Genomic DNA, 17,609 nt, shown 5'->3' with positions numbered 1-17,609 from the left:
AAAAATCTCCAGGAAAAAAAATCCATTAACTATAACCCATTCAGAATAAAAGATAGGAAGAATGAAGATAGTAGTAAGGGTTAGACTGTTTTCAGAAAGAGAGAAGGGGAAAAAAAAACAACCAGCATTAATTTTCCAGACAGCTAACTGTCTAATAAGAAAGATCATGCAGAGTCTAATAAAAGATCCTGCTTGGCATGGTACCATTGCTTAAATTTATGTTATGGTTAACAAGCTTACTACCACACAAGGCAAATCAGCCTATCATCATTCACCGAATTCATAGTAGGGGTTCCAACTGATTAATGAGTGCCAAACAAATACAAGCATTAATTGGGCCAGAAAAAAAAGCAGGAAGTGCATTGAGAATGAAAGGAAGAGTGGGAACCCCTATGAGGTCTCTTTTCTCAGTCCCCTTGGTAAAGTAATTCTATTAATGAACCAAGGGTCAGAAGAAAGCATCACGTAAGATGTTGTGGCTGCATTCACACAGAATTGCAAATCCCAGCTTAGCGGAAATAAGAGAACTTGACTCGCTGGCAAAATCATTGATTACCATTAGCATAATGCTAATACAAAAAAAAAATCAAATATAAGTGGCTAAGCTAATCAGAAATGCAAAGTTTATCATGTTCCCGATTTATTTCCAAACAAATCTGGAACTGTAAATCCAGGCTGGCAATTTGGACTTGTGAAGGATTCAACAAACTAGGAATCATTCTCCAATTTGTTGTGTTTTACAATATAATCCTGTTTAGCCATCCATGCTATAAAAAGAAAGGAGTAGATGTTCAGAAGCACATTTCAAGGAAATAATGAACTCAGCAACTTTGGTTTATGAAGCCACTAATAGGGGGTAAAATATAAGATACACGTGTGTACAATTCAGCTTAAATATTTGTCTCTGGATTTTATTGAGAAAAATCGGGACTGCATTTTAATACTCTACTTAAATCCAAGGATAAGTCAATATTTTGGAACATGCTCATGTGCAAAAGAAGAGGAAGAAAAGAAAGTAACTCTTCTTTCCCTCTTTTTTGAGGCGGTAATGAAAACTTAACAATTCACCATTGTAGGTTACACCGCTAACCAGTCTCTAATGAACACCATATCAATTGTAGTTTGCTAAAGAAGAGACATAAACCATAATAATTACTATAGAATTAAGATAAATGTGATAGGTGATAGGAATGGATTCTGTACAGGAATAGGCCAGGACAACGTGCATAAGCTTGTGGTCTCATGATATCTAAAACAGATTACCATCTGTGGGATATCAGCTTATTCAGCTATACATTCCACAAACAAAAGAAATTCCAGAGTGTGAAGGAGGACTGGTTATATTTGACAGAGGTAAGGTTTTGTAAAAGGATTTTTTTTTTTTTTTTTACAATTCTTGATACTGCAGCTGGTCTCCAAGTTAATTCCATTCTTTGCAACCTCTCCAGGCTCCCTCTCCCTATTGTCCACAGGATCTGCTCCAACTCCAAAACTTTTGCAACTTTATGTTGAGTCCCAAATTTCATTTATCCTATTCTCTCTCTATGCACACTCCCTCCTGCAGCTCCCTATGCACTGCAGAGAAGTAGATATGGAGATATTCCAGATGTTGTTGATCAACTTTTATAATTTCTCTGAATCCTCCACCAGAGGGAGCAAAGGAGCCTCCTAGCGAAGGAATAAAAAAAAAATGCAAAGAAGTTTTTCTTCTTTCTTACAGAGACCTTTGGGAGACAGAATAAGTAAATGAAAATGCTGGACTTTTCCGGATGGTACCAATGGTTTACTACCCACTTGCACAATTTCAGGCAGTTTATGTTTCTACAATAAAGGGAATCAATATCGCATATTTCCAATCTTTTTATTTTTGGATCCAATTCAAAAATCACAAAAATAATAATCATAAACCCATAAAGACACAGTGTCCAGATCACCTTCACAGAATCAGCACACAGTTACGGACTTGTAAAAGCTGGTTCTAATGCTGTATTTTCTTTACATTGCTGACAGGGCCAGACAAGTGGTGTGTTGTTGTTTTAAAAAAGTATGACCTGTTTCTATAGAGCTCTTAAAAAGTTATGCTTCTTTTAATATCCACATACAGACAAGCCTTTGGGACATAAATACATATAGTTGCATGACAGTCCTGCCTATCAAAAATATCAATGCCTCTGTCAAACAGTCAGGTGGAATGCTTAGCAAAGACTCAGTTGTTGTCATAAATTAAATAGAAGCTTCTACCTGCACTACACCTAAAGGAGCATCTGACAACATGAATGTCAACACGTACACCGAGAGTCATTTCCATACTTGATGTGTACTGCTTGCAGAAACATTGATTTTAATCAGTCATACATTCTATAAAGATATGTAAACAATTCAGGTACGGCATATTACAAAAAGAAGAGGAGGAAAAGTAAAACACCACTACAGTCAATTAAGATCTGAAATGGCCCAATGCTGCTTCATTATTTCCTATTATCCCTGAGCATCTTAAAAATGACTCTCCCACATTAATTGGGGATGGGGGGTGGGGAGGGAGGGAGGGAGAGGGGGAGAAGAAGCATAATCTTTGCAAGTTGGCAAGAGGACATCCTAATCGTAACTAGACATGCTGTACGTTTGGCAAAATTGAACGTGGCTAGAAATGTCTCCACTGATGGCGGGAAATGTTATCCTCCCTCCCGCAGACCCTAAATTGTATCAATCCTGCCATGGTGCCTTGTTCTTGCTGATGTCCCATCAACTACACAAAGTGAACACGGAGTCCCTGGACTGAAAGTGCCCTTTTATCCCAAAATGGGTCCTGAAGTAAGTGCCAGGCACACATGCCCTGTAAAACTGCCCTTGAAGAACCTTTGGGCCGAGGCCTCTGAGGGGACCAGCATGCTCTATTTGAACTTGCATCTGATGAATACTTTTGCATCTTCTTTTATTTCCCTCCCTCCCATTTTTAAAAGCCATTTTTCATAAAATCTCTTTCAAAATTAAAAAAAAAAAACAACACACACGCAAAGATTACTTTGTCGGAGGAAATCACTATCAAACCTACAGATTACAAAAAGATTGCATAGGAATATCAATGGGCATAGGTGCACTGAACAGCAAGGAAATGCTCTTCTTGTGTTCTTCTCCATAACAGAATATGGCAACAATGACGGTATTTTTCTTTAAAAAAAAAAAAGAGAGAGAGAATGATTTCAATTTATTTTCAAAGTTGTAGAAAATGGCAATGGCGGTCTATAAAAACAAAGTCTGTTCTTTAAAAGATGTATAATCTCAGGCATTGCACCAGAGTGACCCTGAGACCCTTCACAGTGCAGTGGAATTGTTTTTTTGTTTCTTTTTGAGGCAGAAATTACAATTCATCTTTCTTCTTCCCTATCTTCTCGTGATCTCGCTCTCGGAGTGTTCGCATGTAAACTGAAAATCCAGATTCCTAGAATGCCAGATAAAAACAAACAATTAGTTACATCCTGAAACATACCGAAAGTGGCCATCGTTCTCCACGTCTGGTCTAGATGGAGGGGCTCAAATGAGAAAGGAAGTTATTTGTTATGAAAGGAATAGCCCAAGTTCTCTTCCCTGTATACTCATATACAGTATGTCACAGAAGTGAGTACTCCCCCTCACATTTTGTAAAATATTTAAGTATATCTTTTCATGTGACAACACTGAAGAAATGACCCTTGGCTACAATGTAAAGTAGTGAATGTACAGCTTGTATAACAGTGTAAATGTGCTGTCCCCTCAAAATAACACAACACACAGCCATTAACGTCTAAACTGCTGGCAACAAAAGTGAGTACACCCCTAAGTGATAATGTCCAAATTATTATGTCATAATAATGTCATTATCATCATAATAACGTCCAAAGTATACTCACTCCTTTACATTGTAGCCAAGTGTCATTTCTTCAGTGTTGTCACATGAAAAGATATACTTAAACATTTACAAAATATGAGGGGGTGTACTCATTTCTGCGACATACTATAACTCCCTCCATATTCTTTTATTTAAGATAACTGATAGTTTCCAACTCCCTATGTAAATTTTTTTCCTGTATTATTAGTTCAAACATTCCATATATAACATTTTATGTATTATAATACATGAAGACTTAATTATTAGAAAAAATAGGGAGAAACTACAAGTGCCTTTCTTTATACATAGGGATGTAAAGTTATTGGGACTGTGGTTTATGAACTTGATTTTAAAAAAACAACTTTTTACCCAAACAAGTCTCTCAATAAAGATCTAATTGTCTAGAAAGTCAAATCTAGAAAGGATTATTATCAAGATAAGCTTCTGTCTCTAGTGTCAAACTGTCTTTATGAATGATCTTCTGTGTTATTAGCCTATTGATTAGCATGACACAAAACAAATGATTTCTAGAAAGAAACATGACATTTCCAAGATGTGTGATGCTGTGTTTAATTGAAAATCATCACAAACCTTTGGCAGTCAATAATATAAAAATGAATGAGTGAGTGAATGAATAAATGTATGTATGTATGTACAGTATGTATGCATGTATGAATGAATGAATGAATGAATGAATGAATGAATGAATGAATGAACTTTGCTTTTTCTATGGCAACTCAGCAGCAAGAATGATACTTAGAATCAACAGGGTGTTGGTTCAGTATCCTTAGATCTTTTCCAACTAACAGTGAGGGTTAAAGCTAAGCCTTTGCAGATGTCTTTAAATATTTTTATTTAAATATTTCTGAGAGGTTTAGATTAGAGCTGACAACTTATCCAAAAGGCTTGGACACACAATGCAGTAGGAAGTGAGCTACTTTACTTTGTCTGCTGCATCTGTCAATCTTAACTGGGAATGTTACACATCACTAGTTATAAAATCTGAGACTCTAGTAAACACCCTGAACAACTACTTTTTGATTAGAACTCTACCTGCTATTACAAATGTTATCCAAAATGTATTATCCAGCCCAATGAAGCTGCTTATGATGCTTCCTTCGTCACTTTAACAAAACAGGCAATACTTTACCTATGTAACCACTGAAAATAACACTTCTACAATTTAAATGAGCTTTTAAATGCATGCTGCAGATCCTGTCAGTCAAATAATGTTGACTGGCAGGGACTAGAAGATGGGCCTCTGCTATAGCCCCTGCCTTGCGGCATATTCTCCCCTTAGAAATTAGAATAGCCTCAACCGTGGTGGCTTTTCAAAAGCTTAAAAAACTTGGCTATGTCCTCGGGCCTGGAACTCAGAATGTGTTAAAGGTCCCATTTCTTGGTTTTACTGTTGGGTGGTTAACTATCTCGACTGCTCTATATATTTACTTTTTGGATGTTTTAATTGCTTTATTGTTTTAACTGTTTTATAGTTTTAGAATTGTAAACTGCCCAGTCACTTGGCTGAGAAGGGCAGCTATAGATATTTGATGGATGAATGAATGAATGAATTAATGAATTAATGAATAAATGACTCTTTTAAGATGTTCAATCCTGTCTTTCTTCATAGTAATTCATACTCTTTGCCTTTTTCCATACTGACTGCAGAGTAGCTAGAAATCAAGATCTAAAGAACTATACCATACACAATGCACAAAAGATAGGGATGGTGCAATGTTTATGGTCTGAAACTGCCAATAACATCATCAATAACATCAACCATATTTTAAGCTCAGGGGATTTCCCAAGTATTCTAAAATATAAATTAAATGATCCTTGGAGATGTCTAGAAGCAGAACACATATTTAGATGCTCCCCAGTTGGCTGGCAGATGCAATTCAAGATGCTAGTTATCTCTTGCAAAGCCCTTCATGGAACAGAATCTGGTTCTCTGAGGGACTATTCGTCTTCTGTAGCTTTTGCCACCCTGTACAATGGGTCAGTTAATGTGTTTTGGGCTCCAGTGCTCAGACAACATTATTTGATGGGATTCAGGAACAAAATAATATTTCAATACCTGCTCTCTAATACATCCCCTCAGAAATTTGCAATGTCCCTTACCTTATTTACAAGAGTCCTTAAATGTATTTATAACTTTAACTATAACTTTAACAGTAACAGTATTGTAAAGCCTGAGGATTTCTTCAATAAAAATAAAAGTGTGATATAATGTTAAAAAGAGATTTCTAGAATTATGGTCAACAGACTAACATTGTTTAAAACAAGCTGCAAGGAAGAAGAGGTAAGTATGCATGTTACTTTAAGCAAAGGTACACAGGTGAGTCATTTAATAAGAGCTTGGCAATAATAGTTTTTTCTAGCACAAATATTTTAGTTGTTTATGAGAAAAGCCTGCATCGATCATTAAAGAAAAAAGAAGCAATGTAACAACTAATTAATTTTTCCCATGTACATGGGAAAAATTCATTTTCCAAAAACGTTAAAAGAACATTAATTTGATAAATCATCATCTAAACATGACCTAAACAGAGCCCTGATGGGCCTAGTGACTAGAAGGTAGTATTGCAAGCAAACTCTGCCCACAGCCTGGAGCTCGATCCAGTTCAATGGAGTTGACTCAGCTTTCCATCTTTCCCAGGTCGGTAAAATAAGGACCCAGATTGTTGGGGGAAATGTGCAAATAATACTTACATTGTAATCCACCCAGAGAGTGAGGTAAATGCTATGGGGTAGTATATAAACTATTGCTATTTGTCATTTTCACAAGCCATTTAATTTTTGTAACTGAATTGATAAAATCAGTAATACTATGGCTTAAAAACAAATTAATGCGCCTTACAGTTAATGTGAGGATAGCTCATACTTAACACTAAGGATCTGGATGAGGAGGAACAGACTCAGGCTCAACCCATCCAAGACCGAGTGGCTGTGGTTTCCGACGTCCCGATATAGTCAATTGGTGCCATCACTGACTATTGGGGATGAGTCATTGCCCCCCACGGAGAGGGTTCGCAACTTAGGCGTCCTCTTGGACTCACGGCTGTCTTTAGAAGAACACTTGACGGCTGTGGCCGGGAGGTCTTTTTATCAGGTTCGCCTGATTCGCCAGTTGCGTCCCTTTCTGGATCGGGACTCGTTAAAAACGGTCACTCATGCCCTCGTCACTTCACGCCTGGACTACTGTAATGCTCTCTACATGGGGCTCCCCTTGAAGAGCACCCGGAGGCTCCAGCTGGTCCAGAATGCGGCCGCGCGGGTAGTTATGGGAGCAGCATGGCGCTCCCATGTGGCTCCCCTCCTGCGCGAGCTGCACTGGCTCCCTGTGGTCTTCCGGGTGCGCTTCAAGGTCTTAGTTACCACCTTTAGAGCGCTCCATGGCTTAGGACCGGGGTACTTACGAGACCGCCTTCTGCCACCAATAGCCTCTCACCGCCCAGTACGCTCCCATAGAGAGGGGCTTCTCAGGGTGCCGTCAGCTAAACAATGTCGACTGGCGGCCCCCAGGGGGAGAGCCTTTTCTGTGAGGGCACCCACCATCTGGAACGAGCTCCCCCCAGAGATACAGAAGATTCCGGATCTGCGCACTTTCCGCCGTGCCCTCAAAACATTCCTGTTTCAGCAGGCCGGCCTGGCCTAACTTTCCCTTTATATTGCTTTTTGATTTTATTTTAAACTGGGATGTCTTGAATTATCTAGGACCAGAATGTTTAGTATATTTTAATTGGTTTTTTATTATTAACGTTTGTATTACATGTATTTTTATCGTTCGCTGTTCACCGCCCTGAGTCCCTTAGGAATAGGGCAGTATATAAATTAAATAAATAAATAAATAAATAAATAAATAAATAAATAAATAAATAAATAAACAAACACTAACCAAAATGAGAAACAAAAGAAAAGCATATTCCTCTTTACACCCAAAAGTATCAGGAAATAGTTCTGAGCCTTGCTGCCTTATATAGAGGTAGGTTTTCTATTCCAAAATTTAGGTAGTCCTTACAACAGTTTGTTTAGTGACCATTCAAAGTTACAATGGCACTAAAAAATGACTTAAGACCATTTTTCACACTTATGACCATTGCAGCATTCATGTGGTCATATGACCAAAATTTGGGTGCTTGGCAATAGGTTCATATTTATGACGGTTGCAGCGTCTTGGGATTATATGAACAACTTTTGTGACCTTCTAACAAGCAAAGTCAATGGGAAAGCCAGATTCACTTAACAACCATGTTACTAACTTAACAACTGCAATGATTCACTTAACAACTGTGTCTATAAAGGTCATAATATGCAAGTCCCTTGGACTGCAAGGCGATCAAACTGGCCAGTCTTAGAGAACATCAACCCTTACTGCTCTTTAGAAGGCCAGATACTGAAGATGAAACTCAAATACTTTGGCCACCTAATGAGAAGGAAGGACTCACTGGAGAAGAGACTAATGCTGGGAAAGATTGAGGGCAAAAGAAGACTGGGACGGCAGAGAACGAGATGGCTGGATGGAATCACTGAGTTTAAATGGCATGAGTTTAAATGGACTCCAGAGGATGGTAGAGGACAGGAAGGCCTGGAGGAACGTTGTCCATGGGGTCGCAATGGGTCGGGCACAACTTCGCAACTAACAACAACAAAAATGGAGCAAAACTCACTTAACAAATGTCTCACTTAACAATATAAATTTTTGGCTCAATTGTGTTCGTAAGTTGAGGGCTACCTGGAATTTTTCTGTTGCAACATTAATCTTCCATCTAATAAATATTCCAATCAGATCTTCTCTAGATTGTTTCAATTCTTAATTGTTAAGATGGAAGTGTCTGACTTTTTGGCTGATAAAATCTCATTCTAAAAGCAAACTATAACACATGAAAAATTTATAACACATTATTATTCACTGAATATTAAATTGTAAAGTCCCGATTTCTGTAGAATTCCCACACGATGTAACTGCAATAATGTTAAAGGAAGTCCTTTAGGATATTCTGGAATGCCCTCTCATAATTTCAGTGTACCCAAAGGACAACTGAAAACCTAATTTAAAATGAGTTTTCAAACATCCTCCGGATGAGTTTATCTGCTACATTGGCTAGGACTGGATACAAAAATTTGAGACTAATTTTCACTAGTGCCAAATACACTCAGATATTTAATAAGCAAGACTCACAATAAAAGGTTCCAAAATGACTTCGTGCCAAATATACACAAGGAGACAAGATGATAACCAAATGTGGCCTTCTTTCTGGAAGCATTAAATTTCCATTGCTAAATGCTGTCCCACCCCATATATACTTATTTACCGTTTAAATAGCTGACTTTTGTTTTCCAGCATATACTTACCCCTCTGTCTCCACTATATTTTTCTATAAATTTTCCATAATTATAATAGTTAAAGGTTGGATATCCATCCACTCCTTCCTGCTTACACAAGTCATGGTTTTGTTCTTTGGCACAATCCACTGCAGCATAGGCAATCTGGAGAGAGAAATAATAATAATAAAAAAAGACTGGATCAGTTAAATAGAGCTCAGATGCTTTAAATCCTGAATGGCTATATAAAAAAAAAAAAGATATGAGCTGAAAAGCATTTCTAGTATCTAAATATCATTTAGCTTTAAAATGTTAAGGTCCAAGTTTGAATAGTTGATCAAATTTATAACATTCTTGGACATAAGAACCAGTTTGATCGGTTGGCTAGGCTCCAAGCCAGAAAGCGGGAAACAATGTGTTCTATTCCCGCCTTAACTATGGATGCCAGCTGGGCAACTTTGGGCCAGTGACTCTCTCTTAGCCCAACTCACCTCACAGGGTTGTTGCTGTGGGGAAAATAGGAGGAAGGTGTTCACAGCCTTGAGTTATTTATAGAAATAATAAAGGCAGGGTACAATTAAATAAATTCCAAATTCCAGTACGTACTTTGGGCAAAATCTAACACCTTTTCCCTCTCTCAAATACACTGATTCCTTGAAATTTTAGTTAGACTAACTGTATAAACACATGGAAAGCCATACTAGCACATTTGATAAAATAATTAGGTAATCATAGCTTCTTACAGTCTGTCTAATCAAAGTCTCTGGGAACAAGTTTTGCAAATTCTAAGTGGGGAAATATGTGGCTATCAGTCTCCTGTATCTCTCTGTTTTCTGTTTTATTCCTTTATGTATCATTATTGACAAACCCAAGGGTGTTCACTCACCTTCGCCCACAGCCAGAGAAAGAGCCAGGTCTTCAAGGCTCTTCAAAATAACAGTAGGGTGGAGACCACCCAGATCTCAGAGGGAACCCCACTCCAGAAACCCAGGGTGCACTAATCCCACCAGACAATATAGCTGTGCAGATATTACGAGGGATAGGCAGTCCCTCAAGTAACCTGGCCCTATGCCATGAAGGAATTTATAGATCATGATCATCACCTTGATTTACACCTGGAAGTAAATAGGAAATCAGTGTAGCCTGGGAAGCAGAGGTTTTAAAGGACATACCAAGGCATACCCATCACTGTCCATACTGCGGCTGCATTCTTAATCAGTGTAAGCATCTGGGGAGTCTTCTAGAGCAGCCCCAGGTATAGCATGTTGTAGCAATCAAACCATGAGGTAACTAGCGTGTATGACTGATTGACTGAAGAGCTTTCTAATGAATACATATTATTATAATAGTGGAAGGCAGTAGCTAACAAAATACCATCTCAGCCATTAATGTAACCACTTAGTCTTGAACTAGTCACAGTTCTGTACACCTACAGCTTAGCCTCTAAAACAGGGACATAAATAACCTATTCTCCAGAGTTACTGTGGATATATTTACATATATCTGTATGCATACATTTTACATATTTATTTGAAACTAAATGTGTAATTTATAAAGACATATGCTTCCTCCACAAATCTCACAAAAGAGTTCCTCATTCAAAATGGGCTCGCAAGGTCGTTGTGTTACAAATTTGCTTACAAGTTATTTTCTCCAAGATTCCCTTGAACTTTTATCCTAACCATTCAGAATTTCCCAATATTATTGATGCATAGTATACCTACAAAAACATCCAAAGAAAGCTCCTGTTCAGTTTTAAACTTGCTTAAATACAGACAATACTTTTAATTTTAATGTGATGGCTGGCTCGACTACTGAATGGAAAAGTTAATACAATCTGGTTATAATAAGCTCGTTTTGCCTTGTCGGATATCACAGATTTATGACGGTTAAATGCATTTTGGTACACCGTTAACTTCCTGATAATACATGGTCACTGTTAAATATACACCTATTACACAATTCTAACCAATTATCATTAGCTATGGGCATGCCATTTCTTACAGTTCTATTGATTTATTCAGAACTCCCTATAATTATTTCCTTGCTCCAACTGATGCTGCCTCCTACAACCTCTTTTGAGAAATACAGGCCTCTTCTTATTTCAGAGTCTCCTTACGTGGACAGTTAGAAAGTGCTGGCTGCTTACCTGGCAATACAAATTGATTTGTCAGGTTAAGCAAGTGGACTTGTGTTAATTTGTTGCTTTAGCAAATCTAAGTCTTCCAACTGGCACAGGACAGTTAAGTTATTCCACTTGTACTCTGCATGGATGTCCAGTGGCATTGAGCATTTTAACGATTAGATCCTGCATGCTTAACTAACACAACTCCTTCTCCATGATGAAACTGTGCAACCCTTGAATTGGCGAGCAACTGCAGAATTCATAGATTCCAATCGAGCAACACTTCAATGCTAGGTTCCTTCTTTAAACCCTCCGGAACAAATCTGTAATCTTCCTGACACATTGGGCTTCCTCCTAACGTCTTTTCATCTATCTCTGACTTCATATTTTGTATCTTCTTCTCTAGGAAATTATATTTCTTTCTCCCTATTTTCAAAACACACAATTTGACCACTTATATTTGGATTTCACTTGTGCCACTGGGTCTCTGACTTTCCAACAATAATTGAGTAATTTCACTTATGGACTCACGTATAATTCTCTAAAATATTTCCAGTATTGATCTTTTCTGTAATGATCTCCTTGGGTAGTTTTTCTCCAGCCTTACTTTCTCTGGAAGAGTATCAGCAACACAAGAAGCTATGGAGACTCTCAAAGTCCAGTTTTCTCTGATATTGTCTTGTTCAATCTAATCTAATCTAATCTAATCTAATCTAATCTAATCTAATCTAATCTAATCTAATCTAATCTAATCATCTATCCATCATCTATCTATGGCCTTGCAGTATGCTGTGCCATACAAAATGCAATCAACTAACTCAGTAGAAAAACTAGCATCTCAAAGTTATGATTTCTAGCCTAACCATCTATCAGGGTGGTTTCTGAAATATTTTTGGAAGGGGTCTCCTAGAGGAGCATTTTCCAATGAAGATGAAAATAAGAGTGCCCTGATTTATTTCAGAATCAATCTGAGGGGAATCACAAAGTGGCTGCCATAAGTACATCAAAGGGCAATAAAATGCCACTATTCAAAGCCTTTTAAGAAGTAAACTTCATTGTAGATTTAATCCACTAACTCAAAGTATGTCCCAAAATTTAAGAAGAGTTATTTATACAAAAAAGATAAACTGCTATCATTCCAACCAAGTTTGAGAAATATGTGGTCCTGAGCTCAAAAATAACTAGCAATTACCATCTTTCTTGACTGCCTCGCTCACTGGAAATGCTACAGGGAAGGCAGCTGCAAATTTAATTAACACAGTAGGAATAAGGTATTGGGGGAATAGCTTGAAGTAACTAAGCACAACAAAAAATACTAAATTACATATCATATGTCTTCAAACCTGATCATAACTTGACTACTCAAAAGAAAATATTTTACAGATGTTTACCTCAGTGATTCAAAAAATCACTAAGGTAAGCATTTGATCCTGAAATGTTATAATGATATGCAATAGTTCAAAAATGTGCCCTCAATTCCGCTTGCTGGCATGACAATATAAATAACAAAAGCATTCGAAGTATCAAAGAGATAATTCCTAAAACCTGAATTTGCTGCACAGAGCTTCTACAAAATTAGCACTGATGATATTACCTAGTTTGGGTAATGAAACATCTACAAGAAAACAAGCAAGCTCAGAGAGCACCAAGGACCCCTCATTCTCCAAAATTATTTAGATCAAAGAATCTAACAGTGGACGTGATCTTACATATTATTATTTAGTGCTACCTTATGCACAAATTTATGTATTTGTGCCAGTGGTGGATTGCTACCGGTTCACCCCCGTTCTCCTGAACCAGTAACGGTGGCGGCGGGAGGCTCCATCCACCCACCTGGACACTTCTGCGCATGTGTAGAAGTGTCGTGTGCAAGATCGAACCAGTAGCAAACTAAATTGAAACCCACTACTGATTTGTGTCCCGATTTGAAAACCTCCAGCAAGGGGTGGTCATAGTCTTATAGGCAAATTGTTCCACAACTTAACAGCTCTCAACATCTAGAACAGGGATCTCCAACCCCCAGGCCATGGCGCACTACCGGGCCGTGGCCAATTTGAAACTAGGCTGCCTGAGCTGGCACACATACATAGCGGGCTGGCACACATACATAGCTTGACTTGCATGAGTGGTGGGCTGGCGCCTGTGCACACATTCGCACAGCTCAACTTGTGAAAGTTGAGCTGCATGCTCATGCACATGCGCATACAGGCCTGCCACTCGTGCAAGTTGAGCTGCATGTGCATGCATGTACGCGCTGGTCTGATGCTTGTGTGGCCTGGTTTCCCTCTCCTCCTTAGCTAGGTTGCCAATCTGTGAAGGTTGGGGACTGCTGACGTAGAAAACCCTCTTAATATTTAGCTTACGTTGCTTACCTTTTAAATTTAACCCACTGGTCATTTTCTTCAATTTGGTTCTAACACAGGCCATGTTCATTCCTCTTATATGTAAGAGATTTTGACATATTTGTAGCCGCTCTTAATATTCTTTTTTGCAAATTAAACATGTCCAGCTCTACTAACTGAACCTGATAGGGATAGGTTTCCAGCACCATTATCTTAGTAACTCTCTTCTGAATCTCCTTTATGTCATTTTTAAAAAGTGGTGTACTTAAGAACTGGTCTTGTTAGAACAGAATATGAAATATGAAAATGGCTTCTATTAATATTGTTCTAGACTGCACTGGCTGTTTTAGTTGCTTCATCACATACCTTAGTTATACAAAGCTGTGGGTCACCAGTACTCCTAGATCCTTCTGATAGCATTACTAAATTAGCTTTTCATATTCCATTCTAGAAGAAAATTTTAAGGCTCCAAGGCATATTTTTGAAATAAACAAAACACAAACCCAGCTAAAAAGCAATCCCATATTTGGAATTCTCAGTTGTACCAAAGGAATCAAGAAGTAACAGGAAAAATAACTGACCAAAAAGATTAGCAATTAACACAGGGAATTCAAGGTTTTTGAATAGTGGCTAACCTAACATAATAACTTCAGGCCCCTAGTTTAATCCAAAATCCTTTGCTGTACAGGAGGGATATGATCCCAATTCTCTCCACTTCTTGTTATGAATTCAAATACACACATGAATTAACCCAAACCCAATTAACGTTATCAATCACACTGACTACCATGTCCTATCACATACCAAATAGTATCTGTAATTGTAATCAATCAAATAAAAGGATGATTTGCATAAGTCTATAAAAAGTGCTTGTAAACCTACAAGTCTTTAGGCTACTTTTACTTCCGTTACAGCTCCTGTCAATAAGCCAATTTATACTTCAATGTAATTGTGGGGAAATTATTATTCCGTATGCATGTGATTTTTCTTACCTAAGATGCAGGATTTTATACTTGACATCCTGTTAGTTTAGTTTCAACATTCAAACCTGTGTTGGTTGTTTGAAATTATAATTTTGTTCCCTAATTAGCCAATCTCTCTGGTTTGATGCCATCTGCAATTTCAATAAGCATCCCTTACCTTCCATCCTCTGGATCACTTATAACAATTCTGACTAACACAGAGACAAGGACAGAGCCCTTGAGGCTAGGGTTCACTTGATATTTGCCTCCAGTGTGATGCATTATGTATGAGGACTCTTTAAGTGTGTTTATTCCACCAGCTACAAATTCACTGGATGCAGCACACAGCCCTCGTTTATTCCTCTTGTCAGCAAGCCTTTGAGCGTGTTCCTGTGTCCAGTGTTTTCCTTAGATACTTAGATAACATCTATGCCCAAAAGTGTTTTTTTTTACACAGATGTAGCACATGTACCAATTGTGCTCTTTCCTGGAAAAGATGGATCTGGTTGCTAGATATGGCTTAGTCATATCCATAAACTGTCTCTGAAATGTGTGTGGTAATCTCTTTTTGGGCTTGCTAGAAAAATATATATATATGAGCAACATTTTTTTTTCATGTACAGAGATCCCCTATAGTTTTGAAACTTCAGCAACTTCCAGTTTATTTCTAAACACAACTACCATTACTGTTGACCTCTATATCCCTAAATGACTATGATTTCCTGTAACATCAAGGGCCCTACTCTCATAAAGCTTCTGGAAGTTCCCATTTTAGAAGCAAAATTTACCATGTCTTTTATTGGACTGTAGTATCTCTTTGTTTACTTTCTTGAGTTTGTTTGTCATCTTCTATAAAATTACACTGCCGAAATTAATTTTAACTTCTGTCTCTAGTTTTCAAATGCAAATAGAATTTGAGACATTGCATCAACTTTTGAATATACATGTAGAATTAGTTGATTCAGTCTATCCTACTTATTAAAATGACTTATTTATGGATTTATCAGATGCAACAAGTAAGTAAACTTACTTTAAGTAAGTTAAAATTATCACCTATACTCCAAAGACTTCTAGAGAGATAATTAGCTGGAAATAAATGCAGATTTGTTCAACTTGAAGGCAGCCAAATTTCAGTGCTTCTTGCACCCAAACAGGCTTACATTGGTTTGTCTTTTGGTCATGTAATACCAATGATTCCTTCCAAAATGCGTATGATTTTGCTGTAGCTTAAAAATTCTGATGAGTAATAAATTCAGCAAACACATACACACAAATTAGATGATTCTTTTAATGTACAAGGCCAAAGACTACATTAAGGCTTTCAGTTTATTTTACCAACTTCAACAATTAAAATGCTATATTTCTTTTATTCAAATTTGGACCTTTCTCACACAGTTGTCATGCCTTTCATCCTGAGTAGCAGCCTGGCCCCTGACTACTATGAAAAGCCAAACAAATCTATGGAACCCACAACATCAGGGAGAGAGATGCTTGAAACAAGTTTAAGGAATTGACAAACTAGGACCTCCAAAATCTTTTATCTTTCAAACTTCTGCCTATCTAGAAATTAAACATGCCATAGGAGGGATCTTAATGACTCAATGACAACTCAGTACAGACTTGTGGTGAAATGTAGTTTGGATTCCCAGAGGGAGTGACTGCATTCCAGGGGGCAAAGAGGCAGTGGAGCTTAGAAAGTTTGGTCTGCAGAAAGAGAATTAAAATGGTTCCTCCCTAGCTATTCCCAAATATAGGTACTTGTAGTTATGCAAATAGTTGCTTTAGTCTGGCAAGATTCTGTCTGTAGGTAAAGACAATTAAAGGAAACTACTCTTAAGTAACTACACATGCTGTTCTTAGTTCTTCGGCTTGAGAAAACTATTTAATAACTTGTCCCTGGATTCCAATATAAAAGCCCTTCAAATCATTTCTCTCTACTAGTGTAAGATGGTCACTTTCCAGTTACAGCTCTTAGTGTGCCTTGCTCCATTGTTCCCCACAGATTTCCTACAGTTTTGTCCTTCCTTCCATTGCCCCTGAAAAGAATGGACTTACATTTTTGTAAAGTATCTTTATACAGTTCATTTTACTACAGTCTAATACCTTTTATCTTTTGTTTGTCTTGAGGGAATTATAACTCTTCACAAGGTTATTTTCAGAGAATATATGAAGGAGAAAGGGGGTGGGAAAACTGTTATTGGGAAAGATTTTGAAGGCTTGGGGAATGTTAATTTTATCTCTTTCATATACTTTTTTCTGTATATACTTAAAATAAGTAAGCTTATCTAAGATTAATTCTTTTTTTCTCAATTACTGTTAGACTGATAAACACAAAGTATTTTCAGTTATTAAACTTCCCCTGCTCTTCTAAATGTACATATAAACTACTATGTCAATTAACTATCTGAAGTGGAAATAATGGAAGATGGAAAGACAGATTTTTTTTTTTGCAAAGAAGCCTGAGAAATAAAAACAAAATACAGCAAAAAACCTCAGCTAAGTAGAAAAAGTTTCTTAAATAGCAAATATTTGAAAGGTGACTATGTCACAGGTTCTTTTTTCAACTATAAATAAAATTGACCCAGAATCAATAAAGACTGGAAGTGCTGGGAACTTGAGAGAGTTAGTTGTGTTTCTGTATCTCCCTTTTATTTTTACAAGGAAAGCTTACAATAAAAAAATAAATTGTAAATTATAAATGACTTTAATTAGTACAGAAATTAATATTTCACTAATAAAAATATATTCTATGGTATTTTAGCTATCCATTTTTCAGAGGCTCTATATCTACATTTTATTATTTAAAATCCAGCTTCACTGTATTTTCATATCTTTCTATTCTACATCTCTAATATATTTATGCTGACCTCTAATTTTCTTTTGTTTTCAACCTTTTATATTTGTGTGCTCACCCTCTATTGCTTGATAATCCTTTTCCACACAGAGAGATCTCTCTTTTATCTCATTTTCTGCTTTCTATCTCTGTTGTG

General features: G+C 37.2%; 1 protein-coding gene across 1 annotated transcript in view; it reads right to left on the bottom strand.

Annotated features, from left to right (window-relative positions):
• Window positions 1-1,844: 1,844 nt before the first annotated feature.
• Window positions 1,845-17,609, bottom strand: part of PDIA5 (protein disulfide isomerase family A member 5) — a 213,777-nt gene continuing 198,012 nt past the window's right edge. The window contains exons 16-17 of the mRNA XM_034422861.3: window positions 9,221-9,355; window positions 1,845-3,439 (exon numbers count right to left, since the gene is read on the bottom strand). Coding sequence (XP_034278752.2) covers window positions 3,359-3,439; window positions 9,221-9,355 — 216 coding nt within the window. The 3' untranslated portion in view covers window positions 1,845-3,358. The remainder of the gene's footprint in view (window positions 3,440-9,220; window positions 9,356-17,609) is intronic.

The sequence above is a fragment of the Pantherophis guttatus genome, chromosome 1 (assembly GCF_059756535.1).
Source record: "Pantherophis guttatus breed Tessera chromosome 1, ASM5975653v1, whole genome shotgun sequence".
Lineage (NCBI taxonomy): Eukaryota > Metazoa > Chordata > Lepidosauria > Squamata > Colubridae > Pantherophis > Pantherophis guttatus.
This window is presented reverse-complemented; position numbering and strand designations above follow the sequence as displayed.